The sequence below is a fragment of the Malania oleifera genome, chromosome 13, assembly GCF_029873635.1.
Source record: "Malania oleifera isolate guangnan ecotype guangnan chromosome 13, ASM2987363v1, whole genome shotgun sequence".
Classification (NCBI taxonomy): domain Eukaryota; kingdom Viridiplantae; phylum Streptophyta; class Magnoliopsida; order Santalales; family Ximeniaceae; genus Malania; species Malania oleifera.
The window spans coordinates 63,717,295-63,736,544 of NC_080429.1; the positions used below are offsets into that span (position 1 = coordinate 63,717,295).

Consider the following 19,250-nt stretch of genomic DNA (forward strand, 5'->3'; position numbering starts at 1 on the left):
TACTTATTCAAGCTTGTCTTGCTAGAATACATCATCAAGAGAACTTCAACTCAAAACTTCCTTAATGAGCCCTCTCTTTCTTACAGCCCCTAGACCTCTCACATTCCAACTATCTTCAGAATTTAACTAGCTTACACCCCCGCCCCCCCGGGGGGGCGCGGGGCCTCTACCAATACCCTTGCCTCCCCCATAGTTGATAGACTAGCTAACTTATTCAAACTCTTTTGGCGCCATTTTTTCATCCCCTCATAGGTCCCAGGAGAAAGGATTTTCACAACCCTGACCCCCAATCCCTCAAGGAATTCTTGCAGCTCACAGCTGTCCCCCTCACTACCCAATGAACTAAGGGTTAAGACATTCCCCTTACTAGAATCCTCCATTTGACATAAAATATTATCATAAATTTCCAGCATATTAGGACTGGGTAGGATAACTTTTTAAGAATTTTGAACCTATTAGAGCTCCACTTTACCTAAAAGCTTAAGCTGTTAGGTTGTGAGCCAACAATGTATATCAAGCTTTAACAATCCCCTGCACATGCAGCCCAATAGCACATGGAGAGATAAACACATGACAATAACACCCACTACAGGGAACACAATAATCTTTTTTTAAATACCACAAAATAAACATGGGCAAGAAGAATAGGCCGCAGGATATCATAGTAATCAGCTCTGATACCATGTTAGATTATCACTTTACTAAAAGCTTAATCTGTTAGGTTGTAGGCCAACAATGTATATCAAGTTGTAACCTTATGCTTTCTGATCCAGACACAGCATTATCCACATCAATACCAAAGGCAAACACATTAGGGACATCATTAGGACCACACACCAAATCAGAAGGAACAGCATTGAGAAAAACAAGCCAAAAATCCCTCAGTTACATTTTCTACTTGATTAACTTTATTCTTTAAATGCCGAACAACAACCTGTGCTTCTTTAGAGTGTTGTCCCACATTGGTAGAATCGTTCCACATTAGTATAAAAGGTTGTTTTGAATTTTTTATATTATTTGCCCCACATTGGAGAGAAGTGTTTTTTAAACTTGAGGTTGAAGCTATATAAAGAGCTCAACTCTTCATTTGTAATACACACCTCAAAGTTGTACTTTGTCAAGAAGTAGTCGATTGATCATCGGCGCCCGAGGACATAGGTAATTCTATACCAAACCTCGTAAATTTCTTGTCTTGTTTTTTTTACTGTTTTATTATTAGTTTTTGCATTGCTTTAATTTCTTATATATTCAATAGCAATAGTTGTAGTATTGGTGTTTGGCACAAGTGGGGTGCCCGGCACAACAATTGGTATCAGAGCTAGGCTGAATAGTGTTGATACGGACGTGTTCCTCTGTTAGGATCCTTGATTCCACGTTTGATGCCTAAGAAAGACCATGTCTAAGCGAGTGCTCAGAGACCATTGCGGCTCAGTCGCTCCCTGGAGGTCGGCCTGGTCAAAGTGAAATTTCATAAGATAAAACAGAGTAGACACAGTTGGTACGTACTATTCATCCTATGCCTTTTGCTTTGTTGGTTGCTATTGAATATATAGAAGATGGCAGAAACTAGTGCAGCAGTAGAAGAAACTTTGTCCACACGAACTCCAACCCCTTCGGCTTTGACATAATCATCGAAGACGATAGCTAATGCTCAGTTTGAGGTGGAGAAATTTGATGGTACCAATAATTTTGGTATGTAGCAATGTGAGGTGATGGACATCTTGTATCAACAAGAACTAGATATTGCTTTGGATGATAAACCAGTAGATATGGGTAACAGAGATTGGGAAAAGATCAATCGTCAGGCATGTGGTATGATTCATCTGTGTCTCGCCAAAAATCAGAAATATTGTGTTATGAGGGAGACATCTGCAAAGAAATTGTAGAAGACATTGGAAGATACATTTATGACCAAGAGTCTGGAAAATCGGCTCTATTTGAAAAAGAAATTATTTCGCTTCCAGTATCAACCAGGTATTTCGATTAATGACCACATAAATGCTTTCAATAAAATTTTGGCCGACTTGTTAAATTTGGATGAAAAGGTGAAAGATGAGGATAAAGTCATATTGTTATTGAATTCTCTCCCTGATGAGTATGAACATTTGACCATCACTTTATTGTATGGGAAAGATAACGTTACTTATGATGCTGTTTGTACTACATTGATTAGTACTGAATGCAGAAAAAAGGATCAGAGGGTCCATAAGGAAACAGTAGAAGCACTAACAATAAGGGGACGTTCTCAGAGTTGTATGCCTGGAAGGAAGAGTAAATCTCATGGGAGGAGTAAATCTCGTAGGAGACCTACTAAAAATGAATGCGCCTTTTGTCATGAGAGAAGGCATTGGAAGAAAGATTGCCCTAAATTACAGCAGAAAGGGCAAAACACATTCTAATGTCAATATAGCCAATGATGATGGAAGTGAGTCAGATTTTTCTCTTGTTAAAACATCTTCGTCACATTATTTTGGTGAGTGGATTTTGGATTCTGGTTGTTCCTATCACATGTGTCCCAATAGGGAATGGTTTTCTAATTTTGAAGAATTAGATGGTGAGGTTGTTTTTATGGGAAATGATAATACTTGCAAAACAACTGAAATAGGATCAATACAGTTGAAATGTCGAGATGGAATTATTAAGACCTTGATTGATGTTAGGTATGTTCAAAGCCTAAAGAAAAATCTGATTTCATTGGGTGCCTTAGAATCTAAAAGGTTCACTATCACTTTGAAAAATGGAACCTTAAAGATTAAATCAGGTGCACTGGTGGTGATGAAAGGAATAAGGAAAAATAACTTGTATTATTTACAAGGTAATACAGTTATTGGCTCAGCGGCTGTTGTTTCTGAGAAAGATGCAGGTTCAGATACAACCAAGTTATGGCATATGCGATTAGCACATGCAAAAGAAAAATCTTTGCAACAATTAGCTAAGCGAGGTTTGTTAAAGGGAGCAAAGGTGTGCAAACTTGAATTTTGTGAGCATTGCATTCAAGGAAAACAAACTAGAGTGAAATTTGGCACAGCAATCCACCAGACTGAAGGTATTTTAGACTACATCCATACAAATGTATGGGGGCCTACAAAAACGGCTTCATTGGGTGGTATGCATTATTTTGTCACTTTTGTTGATTTTTCTAGAAGAGTTTGGGTGTATTCTATGAAGCATAAAAATGAAGTGTGTGATTATTTCCTTAAGTGGAAAAAATTAGTTGAAACTCAAACTAGCAAAAAGATTAAACGGCTCAGATCAGATAATGGTGGTGAATACACGAGTGACCCGTTAATGAAGGTATGCCAGGATGAAGGTATTGCTCGACACTTCATAGTTTGAAATACACCACAGCAGAATGGTGTGGCAGAGCGCATGAATCGGACTTTGCTAGAGAAAGTTCGATGTATGTTGTCTAATGCTGGGTTAGACAAAAGGTTTTGGGCTGAGGCTGTTAGATATGCGTGTCATCTCATCAATCGTCTACCATCATCTGCAATAGGGGAAAAACACCCTATGAGGTATGGTCTAGAAAGCCTACTAGTGATTATGATTCTTAACATGTATTTGGTGCTATGGCTAATTATCATGTTAAAGAATCTAAGTTGGATCCAAGAGCCAAGAAAGCAATATTCTTGGGGATAAGTGCAGGAGTCAAAGGATATCGTCTTTGGTGTCTAGAGACGAAAAAAATGATTTTAAGTAGAAATGTAACTTTTGATGAACTTGCGATGATGAAGAAAACAATACGCAAGGAGTCACGAGTTGAAGAGAAGACTAGCGGTACTCAACAACAGGTGGAGGTTGAGACAATTTTGGGAAACCCAGTGAGAAATGAGACTACACAAGGTAACTCTCCAATTACGGTGGGGAATAGTGTACAAGAAGAGGAGATTTCATTTCGAGAATCTTCACAGCAACAAGAATCAATTGTTTCTCAAAGGCCAAGACGAGAAATTCGAAAACTTGCTTGGTATACTAATATGATGGCCTATGCACTTCCAGTTGTGGATGATAATGTTCCTTACACTTTCAAAGAAGCAATGAGGAACTCTGAATCAGACAAGTGGAAAAAAGCAATGGATGAAGAAATGCAGTCTCTTCATCAGAATCAGACTTGGGAGCTAGCCCAGCTGCCCAAGGGTAAGATAGCAATTGGTTGTAAATGGGTTTATGTAAAGAAAGAAGGATTTCCAGATGCAAATAATGTTCGCTTCAATGCTAGAGTGGTAGCTAAGGGCTACACACAGAAAGAAGGCATTGATTATAATGAGGTATTTTCTCCAGTTTAAACATTCTTCCATTCGAATTTTGTTAGCTTTGGTAGCACAATTTGATCTTGAACTAGTTCAACTCGATGTAAAAATTGCATTTTTACATGGTGATTTGGAAGAGGAAATTTATATGACTCAACCAGATGGATTTCAGGTTGTTGGAAAAGAAAATTGGGTATGTAAATTGGGTAAATCATTGTATGGTTTAAAACAATCTCCAAGACAGTGGTACAAACGATTTCATCAGTTTATGATGGGTCAGAAGTACATTAGAAATAAACATGATCATTGTGTTTATTTTCGTAGACTACAAAATGGATCTTTTATATATTTACTCTTGTATGTTGATGATATGTTGATAGCTTCAAAGAATAGGGAAGAAATCAACAAGTTGAAAAGTCAGTTAAATCAAGAGTTTGAGACGAAAGATCTTGGTGAAGCAAAGAAGATACTTGGCATGGAGATTCGCAAAGACAGAATGAGAGGAAGAGTTAGTTTGTCTCAGAAACAGTATTTGAAGAAGGTAGTACAAAGTTTTGGCATGTCTGAGCAGTCAAAACCAGTAAGCACTTCTCTTACTCCTCATTTCAAACTTAGTGCGGCTTTATCTCCTAAATCAGATGAGGAACGTAAGTATATGTCACAGGTTCCTTATGCGAGTGCTGTTGGTAGTCTGATGTATGCAATGGTTTGTACTAGACCTGATATTTCACAAGCTGTTAGTATGGTGAGCAGGTATATGCATGATCCGGGTAAAGGACATTGGCAAGCTGTGAAATGAATTTTGAGATATATTATGAATACTATTGATATTGGTATAGTATTTGAGAAAAATAATACTATTGATCAACGTGTTGTTGGACATGTGGATTCGGATTTTGCAGGTGATTTGAATAAACGTCGATCAACTACTGGATATATTTTTACATTTGATAATGGTTCAGAGAGTTGGAGGTCTACCTTACAGTCTACCATTGCCTTATCTGCAACAGAAGCAGAGTACATGGCAGCTTCAGAGGCTGTTAAGGAAGCTATTTGGTTGCAGGGTTTACTTGAAAATTTGGGAGTTGTTTAGAAGTGCATTGTTGTGTTTTGTGATAGTCAGAGTGTTATTCATTTGGCAAAGAACCAAGTCTACCATGCACGAACGAAGCATATCGATGTTCGGTTTCATTTTATGCGGGATATTATTGATGGAGGCAAGATACTTCTTCAGAAGATTGCTACAACTGAAAATCCTACAGATATTTTGACCAAAATTGTGACAACAATCAAGTTCAAACATTGTTTGAACTTGATCAATATCCTGCAAATCTGAATATTTTTGGAAGGCGCCGATGATGTGGAACTTTAGAAAATGTTGGTGACTGAAAAATTTGTTGAATTTATCGTCAAGGTGGAGATTTGTTGTCCCACATTGGTAGAATAGTTCCACATTAGTATAAAAGGCTGTTTTGAATTTTTTATATTATTTGTCCCACATTGGAAAGAAGTGTTTTTTAAACTTGAGGTTGAAGCTATATAAAGAGCTCAATTTTTCATTTGTAATACACACCTCAAAGTTGTACTTTGTCAAGAAGTAGTGGATTGATCATCGGCGCCCGAAGGCATAGGTAATTCTATACCGAACCTCGTAAATTTCTTGTCTTGTTTTTTTTACTGTTTTATTATTAGTTTCTGCATTGCTTTAATTTCTTATATATTCAATAGCAATAGTTGTAGTATTGGTGTTTGGGACTAGTGGGGTGCCCGGCACAACACAGACAAACTCCTAGGCCGAACAACCCTCATATCCTCATTCCCAGCCAAACACCATCTACCTCTGTCAATTTTCATTCTGTGGAATCCTCGAATAATTCTGATATGAATATAAAAATTCAATAGCATCATCCGCCCAAATTTCAGTCATTAACTGATCCAAAATAGAAGACCCCAATCATTATTACTTAAACTCTGCAAATCTTCATCTGATTCTACCTCTTCTTTAGCATCACAACCCCAAAAGCCAACACCTCCTCTTGGTTACATGACAAGTCCAATAGCAAACAATAAAGTTTGTAACAGTGTATCACTTGCTGGACAGGAACATTATTCTGATTACATTAAAAACCCTTTGTATTATCAACTGCAATCAGATACTCTTGACAATCAACCTGTCTGGATTCCACATATTCCCCCAACTGCTGGCTCTCCCCTTAATAAGAATCCCTAAACCTCGCAAGTTTCATAGCGACTCTTCCCCCATCACATTTACCTCTTGTGTATTATGTGTCGACTTCTTGTGCACTTTCATCTTCAAATCTGCTCTTATATTCAACATATTCTCTGAACTCTGTAACTGCCTGCGGTTTTCCCCTGCAACTCTAAACCATTCTTCAGATTTTGTGAAACCAGCTTCAAGGGAATTAGCAGACCTATTCTTACTTTAAAACCATCAGAACCAAATCAGAATTATTAATCCCAGGACCAGCACTCCCTTTCACAGCCCAAAAATGGAAGAAAGAAGAAAAAGGGAGGGAGAAGAAAGGAGACAGAGCAAAACAGAACAGGGGCAGGGCAGAACAGAAATTAGAAATAGGAAGAGAATGCAGAACAGAAAGATCTGAAACAGTGAGAGAGGAAAAGGGAAGGGAGGAAAGAGAAGGAAGAAAGAAGGCTAGGAGAGGAGAGGGAAAGCTTCATGAGAGAGAGTGAGGGAGACATATTTTTTCCAACTTTATAATATTTCAAGAAACAAAAAGTTAAATGAATGATAAATTGTTGGCCCACAACCTTACAACTTAAGTGGCTTAACATCAGAGACATGGCGTGGCTTAACATCAGAGACATGGCTGCCAAGAGATACTAGGTTACATTCTGCTGAGAGCATCTACCCATTAATACATGACTCCATGTGTAAGGCCCATCTAATTGGGTACTGGTTACATGTGACTCAAGTGAGGGAAGTATTAAACCTCAGTATGCATGTTAGCCCACAAACCAAACAGCATAAGATCAAGTGGTTTTTTACTATAAACAAAATGTAACAAAAGAAGTTACCAAAAAAAAAACACCCAATTTTTTGTGAATTTTTGTGAAAATTAAATTTTTAATAATGTAACAAAACAGCCATCAAAACGAGAAACTGATGCACATGGAGCCATCAAAACGAGAAACTGATGCACATGGAAGCCCTTCTAAGTATTTTACCATTGATGCAACTATTTGCAATTCTCATGAAATTGATTAAAAAGGTCAACAAGCATAAAACAGGAAATATGCTTGACAATACATCTTCAAAGAAAAATTCATTGGTTTGAGGGCAAAAAATCACCTTGGGGTCAAATATACTTGAAGTTTTTGGCTGCTTCTGTTCCTTGAAATTGTAGTATGTTGGGCATGTTGTGCAGTATGGATCGTTGCACATACCCAGTTGCCCAGATCTTAATAAATGTTCATTTTGGCCAACATAGTTGTCATCAGACCAATCATTCTTATCCATTTTGCTCAATGAGGGAAACTTTTCCATCTTAGGCTCTACTATTTTGCATCCTGCTGCCCCTTGGATAGGTTGAGTAAGGTTCTCTGATGTAGGGCCAGTATACAAAGGACCGCTCATCTGGATGAATGGAGTTCTTCTTTCACTCCGCAATGGACCAGTATGGCCTACGAGGCTACTTACACCTCCATATGACTGCAGGGAATTCATAGGAATGGAGATTGACGCACTGCGAGTCCACGATGCAAACCTCTGCAACTCAGAATTCCCAGATTCATCCAATGAGTTTGGATGGGTATCTGATAACATTGGTACTTCATCTCTATCAAAGGAACCCATTCTTTACGAACAAGAACTGAAAAGGGAATATAAAATAAAATAAGCACTTTAAGAGCACAAATACCAACTCAATTACAGGAAAAATTGAGAAACGAGATCAAGTAATATCTGTTAAATAACTCAAAATACAAAGAGATATAGAAGAACAAAAGCACAAACAGAAGCACAGCAGCAAGAAAGTATTGCTCAAAAATCAGCTCCTTGACACTATTTATAAAATTTTATCATATTGTGCACGAGAGGCACTTTCCTTTCTTACTTTTAATAATAAGAGCATATTCAAGCTGCATGTTCCTGGCCACAAATTGTATCAGTTTATTACTGAGCTTGAATTTCGAATCAAGAAAAGTTAATCAAACTAAACTATGTGCCAAAGTGAGAAATCCAGGTCATAGAGAATGATAGGGCAAGATTTACCACCCTCCCACTCAGAATTTAGTAACTAGAACAATGCAGTTAATAATTTTCACTACAATAATAAAATATGAATTGCAAGTTTCAAGAGATATGAAGAATCAATTAACCTAATAAAGTTCAGTGTCAGTTATATTTCTTTCAGAAATCCACAACAGCAAGACGAAAAGCATTTGCGCACTCATTTAACTGTGGCTTTTTTTTTTTATGACCTAGAACTCCAACGCAGGCAAGCCCTTCAGAACCACCCAGGCTGCACCAAACCGGTGGGATGGAAAAATTGCCACCCACTATTGTCGCATCCCTAGTAATTCACTAGGCAAACCAAAAGTGGGGAATCAAACCTGAGACCTTGGGGTCACCAAAGCCCAACTTCGCCCTTACCACTTGAGCAAACCCAGCAGGGCTAGCTATGGCTTGTCTACAAATAGATCCCCACACAATCTTTTTTAATATTTCAAGCCTTTTGAAACCATTGAAACCAGTCAAGGCTTCTTGGGATTTTCATTTTAGGAGACCCCTTAATGATAAAGAGTTGGTTGAGCTGTCCTCCTTGTTGATTTTAATGGTTTGAGCTCTCTGGAAGTTCAGCGAGATTGGAATAATCTTTTGGTTTGATTATTTTCCTTTCTTTTCTTTCTTCCGTCGTTCTTAGATTTTCCTTCTGGTTTGTTGCAGATTTATTGGGAGATCTCTCATTCTCCTTTATGTAATTTCTTAATCTATTAATGGATTCTCTTCTTTAGCTATCAAATAAAAAAATCCATTCGCGTTAGATTACGACTTTACCTAAAAGTTTAAGCCATTAGATTGTAGGCCAACAACGTATATCAAGCTTTAACACTCCTCCGCGTGTCCAGCCCAATAGCACTTGGAGAGATAAACACATGATAAATAACCCTTGGTGTGACCTTTCCTATGTTTTAGCTGGTGTTAAAGAATCCAATTGTAAAAGGCATGGGTTGACTATATATTAGTTAGCAGGCTAAGGGGCCACTGCCTGAAAGGACTATGTCCAGGGGACCGCTATCCCCCCATCCCCCGCCCACAAGGTACATCTCTGATGCGAACCTCAATCGACACGCGTTGAGACCCAACAACCAATATTGGAATGCTTGCCCAAGAAAGCTAAAATTCAGATTTTTGGATAGTATGAATGGTAGACCTCGACCCGTTGTTTACGACAAACAAGAACTTTGGTATATACGACCTCAACCCGTTGTTTGGTGCGAAACACGAACCTTGGTATAAGGAAGACGCCACAAACGGTGGTGGAAAGCCGTTTGATAAGTCATTGGTGAACGCCACGGGAAGTCCTGATAAGTTCGAAAAGTTCTTCAAAAGAACCAAGAAGAAACAAAGCCTCACATTTTTTTTTTCCCCCCTTCAATCTTACAATGGTGAGATATATATAGCTAGTATGGGAGACAATGACATTAAACACTTAACAATTCCCACACAAACATGGGAGACAAGAACATTAAATACTTAGCAATTCCCATACAAACATGGGAGACAAGAACATTAAATATACCAACTTACTAGACACATTTAATGACTCTCACAACTTACTAAAATCCCATGCAAGCTAAGTTTTCTTACAAATTACAAATTAAATGTAAAGACAAAAAAGTCAAAAGTCAAATCTCCTAATTGACTAGCACACCATTAATAAGGAGATTACAGCCACTAAGCAAGATTAGCTTCATCCAAAACATGGATTAAATTTATTAAGCCTTCATCCTTGTTTGGGCCAAGCTTGGAGTGCCCCATTTTTGAATAAGCCCAAATATCTTGAATCAGCCCGTGAAGTATTTCTTTGATCTTCTTGGATCTCGCTCTAATGATAAGCCCCAACTGAAACATATAATGGATCCTTCCATGGTGCTTATTGATTCTCATCATTCCCCCACTCTTCAAAAGGATTCGTCCTCGAATCCACTCCATGTAATATTAAACCAATAAGACAAGAAAATATTATAGAAACAATGAATCAAAGGAGTGGGAAAAAAAAAATTCTTTTTGCTTTCTTTTCTTTTTAACTGTATCCTTCTTTTTCTTTTTTTTTCTTTTCTGACGTATCTTTTTTTTTTTTTTTTTTCCCAACTTGCTACACGTCACAAAACAAGAACAATAAAACAAAACATAAGATAAAAGATAGTAAACCTGATTTTAGAGCCTAAGCTCTGATACCAAATGATGCGAACCTCAATCGACACGCGTTGAGACCCAACAACCAATATTGGAATGCTTGCCCAAGAAAGCTAAAATTCAGATTTTTGGATAGATATGAATGGTAGACCTCGACCCGTTGTTTACGACAAACAAGAACTTTGGTATATACGACCTCAACCCGTTGTTTGGTGCGAAACACGAACCTTGGTATAAGGAAGACGCCACAAACGGTGGTGGAAAGCCGTTTGATAAGTCATTGGTGAACGCCACGGGAAGTCCTGATAAGTTCGAAAAGTTCTTCAAAAGAACCAAGAAGAAACAAAGCCTCACATTTTTTTTTTCCCCCCTTCAATCTTACAATGGTGAGATATATATAGCTAGTATGGGAGACAATGACATTAAACACTTAACAATTCCCACACAAACATGGGAGACAAGAACATTAAATACTTAGCAATTCCCATACAAACATGGGAGACAAGGACATTAAATATACCAACTTACTAGACACATTTAATGACTCTCACAACTTACTAAAATCTCATGCAAGCTAAGTTTTCTTACAAATTACAAATTAAATGTAAAGACAAAAAGGTCAAAAGTCAAATCTCCTAATTGACTAGCACACCATTAATAAGGAGATTACAGCCACTAAGCAAGATTAGCTTCATCCAAAACATGGATTAAATTTATTAAGCCGTCATCCTTGTTTGGGCCAAGCTTGGAGTGTCCCATTTTTGAATAAGTCCAAATATCTTGAATCAGCCCGTGAAGTATTTCTTTGATCTTCTTGGATCTCGCTCTGATGATAAGCCCCAACTGAAACATATAATGGATCCTTCCATGGTGCTTATTGATTCTCATCAATCTCGCACCTATGGGCCTAAACATATGATAAATAACACCCATTACAAGGAATACAATAATTTTTTAAACACTAGAACCCAGGATCTCCTGGTAACAAGCTTTGATACAGTGTTAGACAACCACTCTACCTAAAAGCTTAAGCTATTAGTTTGTGCGCCAACAATGTATATTAAGCCTGAACAATTCAATTTATTGTGGTTCTAAATTATGCATAATCATCTATTTTAACATTTACCAAAGTTTCATTCACAATTTCCATACTTATAATATAAGTCTCCATTGTTTCTTTAAATTGAAATTTTCATAAATTGAAACCCTTGAAATTTCCATCAAAACCAAAATTTAAGTCCTTGATGGGAGTGTTAAGGCTTCATAAACATTGTTGGCCCACAACCTACCAGCTTAAGCTTTTAGGCCAGTTATTGGCTTTAAACAATATTCATTTTTAAACTGAAACCACTAGCTCTAAGACATCCATACAAATAATTTCTTTCAATCCAAGAGTGAAACCAACTCAAATGGACTTGAAACTCCTTTTCCACCAAAAGACATGTGTTTGTTATTATTACAATCATGTATCTGCAATAATCAATTAGTATGGAATATAACATTGCATATTCCAAATAATTTTTTCCAATCTATTGTGTTTCTTTTGAGGCACTAAGCGTAATATCTTCAAGATCTAGAACATAGTTACTAGAAATGCTAGCACCCTAGTGAACCACACATTGGTATGAACATTCCAAAACATGGAATTCAATATTTTTTACATAACTTTTTATTAATTAAAATGGGGAAATCACCATATTTTAATTCTATTTCTGTCATTATTAATCTAATTATACAAAGCTTTAATTGAATATTTTTCACATAACTTTTTATTAGCTAAAAGAGGGAAATCATCATACTTTAATTCTATTTCTGTCATTACTAATCTATTTCTCAATAGAAAAACTCGTCCGCATTTAGAAATACCACAACATCCTCTCCAAAATATACAAGTTCCATTATACGTTTTTCACCAATACATCTAGTTGTAAAGTTATAGATGGAAAAGAGAAGAAGAGAAAGAGAGAAGAGAAGAGGAGAAGAAGAGAAAAGACAAAAAATTTGAGTGGCAGTTTCCTAGCGTCTACGTACAGCTCTAGGTCTGCCCCTCTTATATATGATTAATAATAATGTTTAAGGAAAAAAATACCCCAACTAATACAACCTAATTACTACAATAACATATTCTCTTCTAACATATGTATATATGCATACCCCTAACATTCCACATTATAGATTACAAGCTGAACCAAGATCCGGTTCCTGTTCCATGAATCAGAACGTTCCACATTATAGGTAACATTTATCTAGAACCACCTCAGCAGGCTTTAGACAGCTCATGCTGGCCAAAGCAATGAGGTTCTGTCATCTGTAGACAAATAGACAACCAACACTGCTGCCAATTATCTGTTTCAAGTACCTCGAGCCTTGTTGAAGGTCCCCATTCCAACAATTGACTGGAACTCAACTCCCTGCTTTGAGGCAATGCAAATATAATATTACAGCTACTGGACCTCATAAACAACTTATCTGTCATTGAGGTACTTAATTCACAATATATTAGTTATAACACCTGCATTATTATGTATATTAACCATTTCTAAAGTTTCATAAAAAATTCCACGCTTTACTACAAATTTCCATCATGTCTTTAAAATTGAAATCAAAATTTCCACTGAAGTTTCAATGTTTTTGAAGTCCCGAAGTTTTAGTCAATAAAATTTAAGACCTAGAGTGTAAGTTAGTGCCTAAATTAGCAAGGGTAATATGGTCATCGTCATGTACTTGCCATATATTATAAATGGAGGGAGAGACCTATCATTATCATTAGTGTTTCAATTTACCCAATACTTTATCAATGACCTTCAAGAGGAGGTCTATAAGAAGCAACCACCTAGGTTTGTTGCTCTGGAGGAGTCAACATTAGTGCATCGTCTAAAAAAAATCCGTATATGGTCTAAAGCAATCTTACATAGCATGTTTGGTAAAATCAATGCAATTGTGCAATTGTGCTTAATGTTGGCCTTCAATGATGTGTAGTGGATCATTCTGTATTCCAACGCCATATTGTTGTTGCTAGGATTTTGCTAATTGCGCATGTAATGACATTAAGATTACATGTAATGATGATATGAATATCTAGAGTCTAAAGTGGTTCCTCCAGACAAAGTTTTAGAATATTTGGATCTACTAAAATACTTCTTATGTATAGAAGTATACTGATATTGTATGCAAACTATCATGTCACAAAGGAAGTATGTTCTAAATCTTTTAGATGATACTGGGCTATTGGGATCCAAACTTGCAACACCTATGGATCCTAAAAACAAATGTTTACCAAATGTGGGTGATTCGTTGGCCAACCCTTGACAATATCAAAGACGTGTTGGGAATTTAAAACTACATCACAATGACTGAACATATCTTTCACAACAAGTGCCGCGAGCCAGTTCCTTGACTCTCCCCGAATGAGCCATTGGGATACTATCATTCACATCTTACAATTCTTCGTGCACCAAGAAGAGGTCTCCTATATCAAGATTGGGATCACACTCTTATTTAGTGTTATACAAATCTTGGAAGAGTAAGAAGCAAATTGTTGTCACTTGATTAAGTGATGAGTCTGAATATAGGGTCATGGCACACTCTACAATACTACATGTGAATTGGTTTCACTGAAGAACATGTTGGGTGAACTTGGTTTTACACAGTTGCAACTTGTGGAGTTGGATGTGTGATAATTAGGTTGCCATTCACATTAGCCCCAATCCATTCTTCCATGAAGTGTTGGGAGCTAGACCAAACACTGCAACTTGTGGAGTTGGATGTGTGATAATTAGGTTGCCATTCACATTAGCCCCAATCCATTCTTCCATGAAGTGTTGGGAGCTAGACCAAACACTCTTACGGATCCCAACGTGAAGTGTTTTCTAGGAATTTTGGACCAAATCTTAAAAACAAATGTCAATATAGGTAGTTGTTGGCAATTTTGGAGTCTGGGTTTTATTTTAATTAAAAAAAAATTGCCATACTCTCTCCCTAACATCGCCCTCCTTTGCAATAGCGATCATATTGAGCACCTCCAAACAACTTTCTCCCAAATCTTCTGGCCTGAAACCAATCTTCCCTACTAACCTAGACCTGAAACCAAATCCAAGCCCCAACACCTCCTTAGTATTTGAACCCTAGTTAGACCTGTCGTTCCCTCGTACAAACCCTTGCGACGCCTGCAGCAAGTCATCCTTGGCTTTAGGGTTCACTCAACTCCACTAGTGACAGAGAGTGTTCAATCGACTCTTTCGTTGACTGAGACTGCTCTTACGACAGGCTACTTTGATTTTCTCACTAATCACTAGGAGGCTCTCACGAGCCTTTTTTTTTTCCCTATGGAACACTTCACCAAAAGACTTTCAAGAGGCTTTTTGCTCTTTGAACCACCATGGCAATCCGCCTAGACTTACAAAGCATATTCAAATCCCTCCTAGCTATTTGTACTTCACCAGAAGATCTGAGAATTTCTAGGAGTCTATACCACTAGGAATCCTCTTTGTAACTACCAGAATAAGTGAGACTTGGGGCTGGGATGGTGTTATCAGTACAAGGAAGAACTACATCTGTCTGACCCTGTTGTTTGATTATCAACTAATAGTCTTCTACAGGCTGTGGCTTGGTTTTTTTATTATGGTTCCATTTTTTGTTTTATTACTTGATGTCTGGTCATGTTCTCTTGGCTATTGGTACACGATTTCCATTATTGTATATCCTACATGGTTATGAGGGAAGGGATTGAGACAAGCAAAGATGCTACTATGAAGACTGAGAGGTAAATTTTGAATGCTAATCGCTCGGATTATACAGCATTTTGGCTGCCTAAACTTGTAGGGAGATTCTTCTCCTTTATCTTATTTATTTATTTTTATTTATTAAAAAAAAAAGTTCTTATGAATCTTGAGATCCTTGGGGGTGATCTGTTCAGGTCCTCTAGGGGCATCGAATGGGCACTAGGAGGGTGCACTTTTCATAAGGGAACGAGGCAGGATTTGTATAGAGCTGAGGAGCAATGAGAGGGGCATGTTTATCTGCATTGAGAAGCGGTCTTTTGGAGGTCAAAGGCAAGCACTCCGTATCCTAGAAGGGAACCAGAATGAAGGTTGGCTTAAGTTTCTCGAAGCCTTGATGAAGCTGTCGATTGATCTTGAAGGATACCACAGCATGAGTTGTGCAGATTGTCACTCCATGAGCATCATCCGGGGTGAGCAAAAGTCGGAGAAACAAAATGTTTTTTGGAGACTCTTGGATAACTGCTCATTCTTCGAAGTAATCAAAGAAATTTCAGTTAAGGAAAGGAGAATTGCCAAGAAGCAAAATGTTCTCAGAGGCTCTTGGATAGCTGCTCATTCTTCGAAGTAGTCAAATAGAATTTGGTTAAGGAAAGAAGAATTGTGAGGCAGTTTGGAAGTAACTCCTTTCCAAACACTGGTATTGGGATGGATTGTAGACTTGGGCCTAACACATAATGGGCCGAGAAGACCTGTTAGCAAATGGACTGAAAAGGAAAAGGGTAAAATATTTTGGTACCAGATCCGATTTAGGAGAAGGATCCGAGACCTGCCAGCTCTAAGGAAAGGAGACTGAATGATTTGGGCATCTTTTCTAGCGGCCAGATGGGTAAGCTTCGGGACACTTTAAGATTTATAATCCCTGCAACTTCTAGTTTCTCAACTAACTCCTGCATGATAATATCTCTCCCTCAAAAACTGCTATTGAGTATCAAGAAACTCCCAGACAAAGACAAGAAAACTCTTATTGAGCATCAATGCTCCATTCAAAACCATCATCCATTTCAAAGACAATCTCTCAGCTAGTGTCCAATCCTTTCTGAAAACCATCAAATCTCAACCAAAGGCAGAGGGATCATGAGATTTATGGTGCTTCTCACTCAATGAATAGATATTACTTCCCTTCTGCAAGTCACACAATTTATCTTTGTTTCCCTTCATCTTTTTTTTTTTTTTCCTCCAGTTTGGGTTACCTCATCTACTAAATTTGTTCATATCTTTCTTTTCTTTCACTTCTACATAAATAAATAAACCAATACTGGGCCTACAGAAAGAAATTCTCATATTTTGCCTCCAGGCCCAACATAATAAACTGTAGCCAATTTTGTGAGGTTTGCCTTTCATAAGCCTAATCCAAGTACAACTATAATTTTATTTTGAACCCGCCCCCGCCCCCCCCCCCCCCCCCCCTCTTCACACACACACAGAGCTGCTTCTATACAATTACTGTTTTAAGCTCTATACAATCACCAGGAGAAAAATATAAAAGAAATACAGTGGTTAATGGGTGAATTCCACTTCAACAAGTAACCGTCCAAATCCCAGAATGAAACAAACCAGTTGTTCGCCAAATTCCTACTAGTAATCCCAACAGCAGAAACAGTACACTTCAACAAGAAAGATGAAGGATAAGAGAAGAAAAAAAAAAAAAAAAAGTTACCTTCCAAATCCCAGAAAGAAATAGCCAAATTCCCACTACTGATCGTGAAACTGCATCATCCAGCTGCAGAAGCAGTCCACAAAAGCAAAGAAAACATCTCTCTGAAGTCTGAACAAAAATGAACTTCCACCGAAAATTCCTCGACAGAATCGAGAAGGCGCCTGAGAGAAAGAGGTGTTGATGGATAACGAGCAAGTGAGGAGAGAGAAAAAGTTGAACGTTGAAAACTCAAAAAGTATGTATGTTGAACAAAGCTAGGCGTTTACCGTTCTTCATTGTCATCGTTTGGTTATAAGCTTACTGGCGCAGGACAGACACAGCAGGGAAGGCACAAGGAAAAATCTTACTCTCTTATATTTTACTGCAAACTATTTTTGATTTCGAGCTGCTTTCATTTTCGCTGTCCTTTCACAGGCATGTAGAATGCCCCTCCCACGTGTCCCCATTCTTCACCAAATATCATTAATGCCTTTTTCTTTCCTTCTCTCAAGTTTTTTTTACTGAAATACTATTTTTTTTTATTCAAAAAACATGACTATATAACAATTTACCAAATGTATAGGTATTGTTTTAAAGAAACACCAATTTTTTTAAGACAGTTATAAAAGTATAACTAATTTTTGAAAGTCAACTATAGTGGGATTTAGTCAATCATGATTTATCTAAATCCACATTCCACCTTAATTTTATTTCTTAATAAAATTTTTTCCCCTCATTTCTCCTAATCAAATTTCTGTAAGTCTGATTCAGTCCAACCATGCATGAATGATATGCATCCTTACTACTGAATATAAATGTCACTAGTTTGATACCCCCAATATATTGTACCTTAATTTTATTTCTTAATAAAAAATTTTTCCCCTCATTTCTCCTAATCAAATTTCTGTAAGTCTGATTCAGTCCAACCATGCATGAATGATATGCATCCTTACTACTTAATATAAATGTCACTAGTTTGATACCCCCAATATATTGTTGTTATGTTGATTATAACTATTATATGCTAAGAGGTAATAGCATTTCTACTAATAATTAATAAATTCTATTAAAAATATTTTGATTTACGTTCAAAGAGTATCACAATTACATATAACAATAATCAGCTCTTGCCTAATAATGTGTTGGTCATCTTCCTATGGTCATTTCAATAATGTTGAGAGAGGTTTCTTATATTTGTCCATATTTGATTAATTCATTTCTATAGTATGTTATTTCTGTTCTATTCTCCTACTTGGAATGAGCTTGTTTTACCAGTCTCAAGATTTTTCGTCTCCTTCTGCTAATTTAAATATGTTGAGGAAGGTTCTTGCAGTTATTTCATGTTCAACTTTGATAAATTTGTCTCCATAATATGGCATTCCCATCCATTCTCCCACTCGGAAATGAGCTTGTTTTACAAGTCTCAAGATTCTTCGTCTCTTGCCTTCAATTCAATTATGTTGAGGGAGGTTTTTTATAATCGTTTTATGTTCATATTTGACCAATTTATCTCCGTAGCATATTGTTCCCACTCCATTCTCCCAATCGGAATGAACTTGGTTTCCAAGTCTCAAGATTTTTCGTCTCCTACTGTTAATCGATCAATTATGTCGAGGAAGGTTTCATATAGCCATTTCATGGTCAAATTTGATCGATTCATCTCCATAGTATAGTGTTCCCGCTTCATTCTCCCACTCGAAATAAACTTATTTTCCAACTTTCAAGATTTGAGGGAGGTTTTCTTATGGGCATTTCATGGTCATTTTATATTCTTATTCATCTTGAGAGGATGATATTTTTACAAAAATAATATATATTTTTTTATTCAAAAAACACAAATGTGCTCATCAAAAGGGGAAAGTGAGTTTGTATAGAGATTTAAGTGTCGCCACACCAACCTCTTGATTCATGCAATCCCCCCACTTCACTTCAATCCCCTTGGTCCCATTATTTTTTATTTATTATTACTAACATTTTCTTGTTTAATAGAAATAACTAAATAAATTAAATGATATACACATATATATTAGTTAAAATTAATATTAATATATATTTTGTAAATTTAATTATATATAATATGAAATATAATATTGTTATGTCAATGTAATATATATTTTAAAATTTAATAATTATTTAATATCCACTTCAAAAAAGATTAAAAATAATTAACATTATGAATACGA

General features: G+C 36.9%; 1 protein-coding gene across 3 annotated transcripts in view; it reads right to left on the reverse strand.

The window, feature by feature from the left end:
• LOC131146494 (probable cyclic nucleotide-gated ion channel 20, chloroplastic) overlaps nt 1–17,406 on the reverse strand; it is a 168,215-nt gene extending 150,809 nt beyond the window's left edge. For 2 of the 3 annotated variants that reach the window (XM_058096127.1, XM_058096129.1), the window contains exons 1-2: nt 17,089–17,406; nt 7,582–8,101 (exon numbers count right to left, since the gene is read on the reverse strand). In XM_058096127.1, coding sequence (XP_057952110.1) covers nt 7,582–8,085 — 504 coding nt within the window. In that variant the 5' untranslated portion in view covers nt 8,086–8,101; nt 17,089–17,406. The remainder of the gene's footprint in view (nt 1–7,581; nt 8,102–17,088) is intronic. The other variant, XM_058096128.1, reaches the window with a different exon arrangement.
• Nucleotides 17,407–19,250: the final 1,844 nt, after the last annotated feature.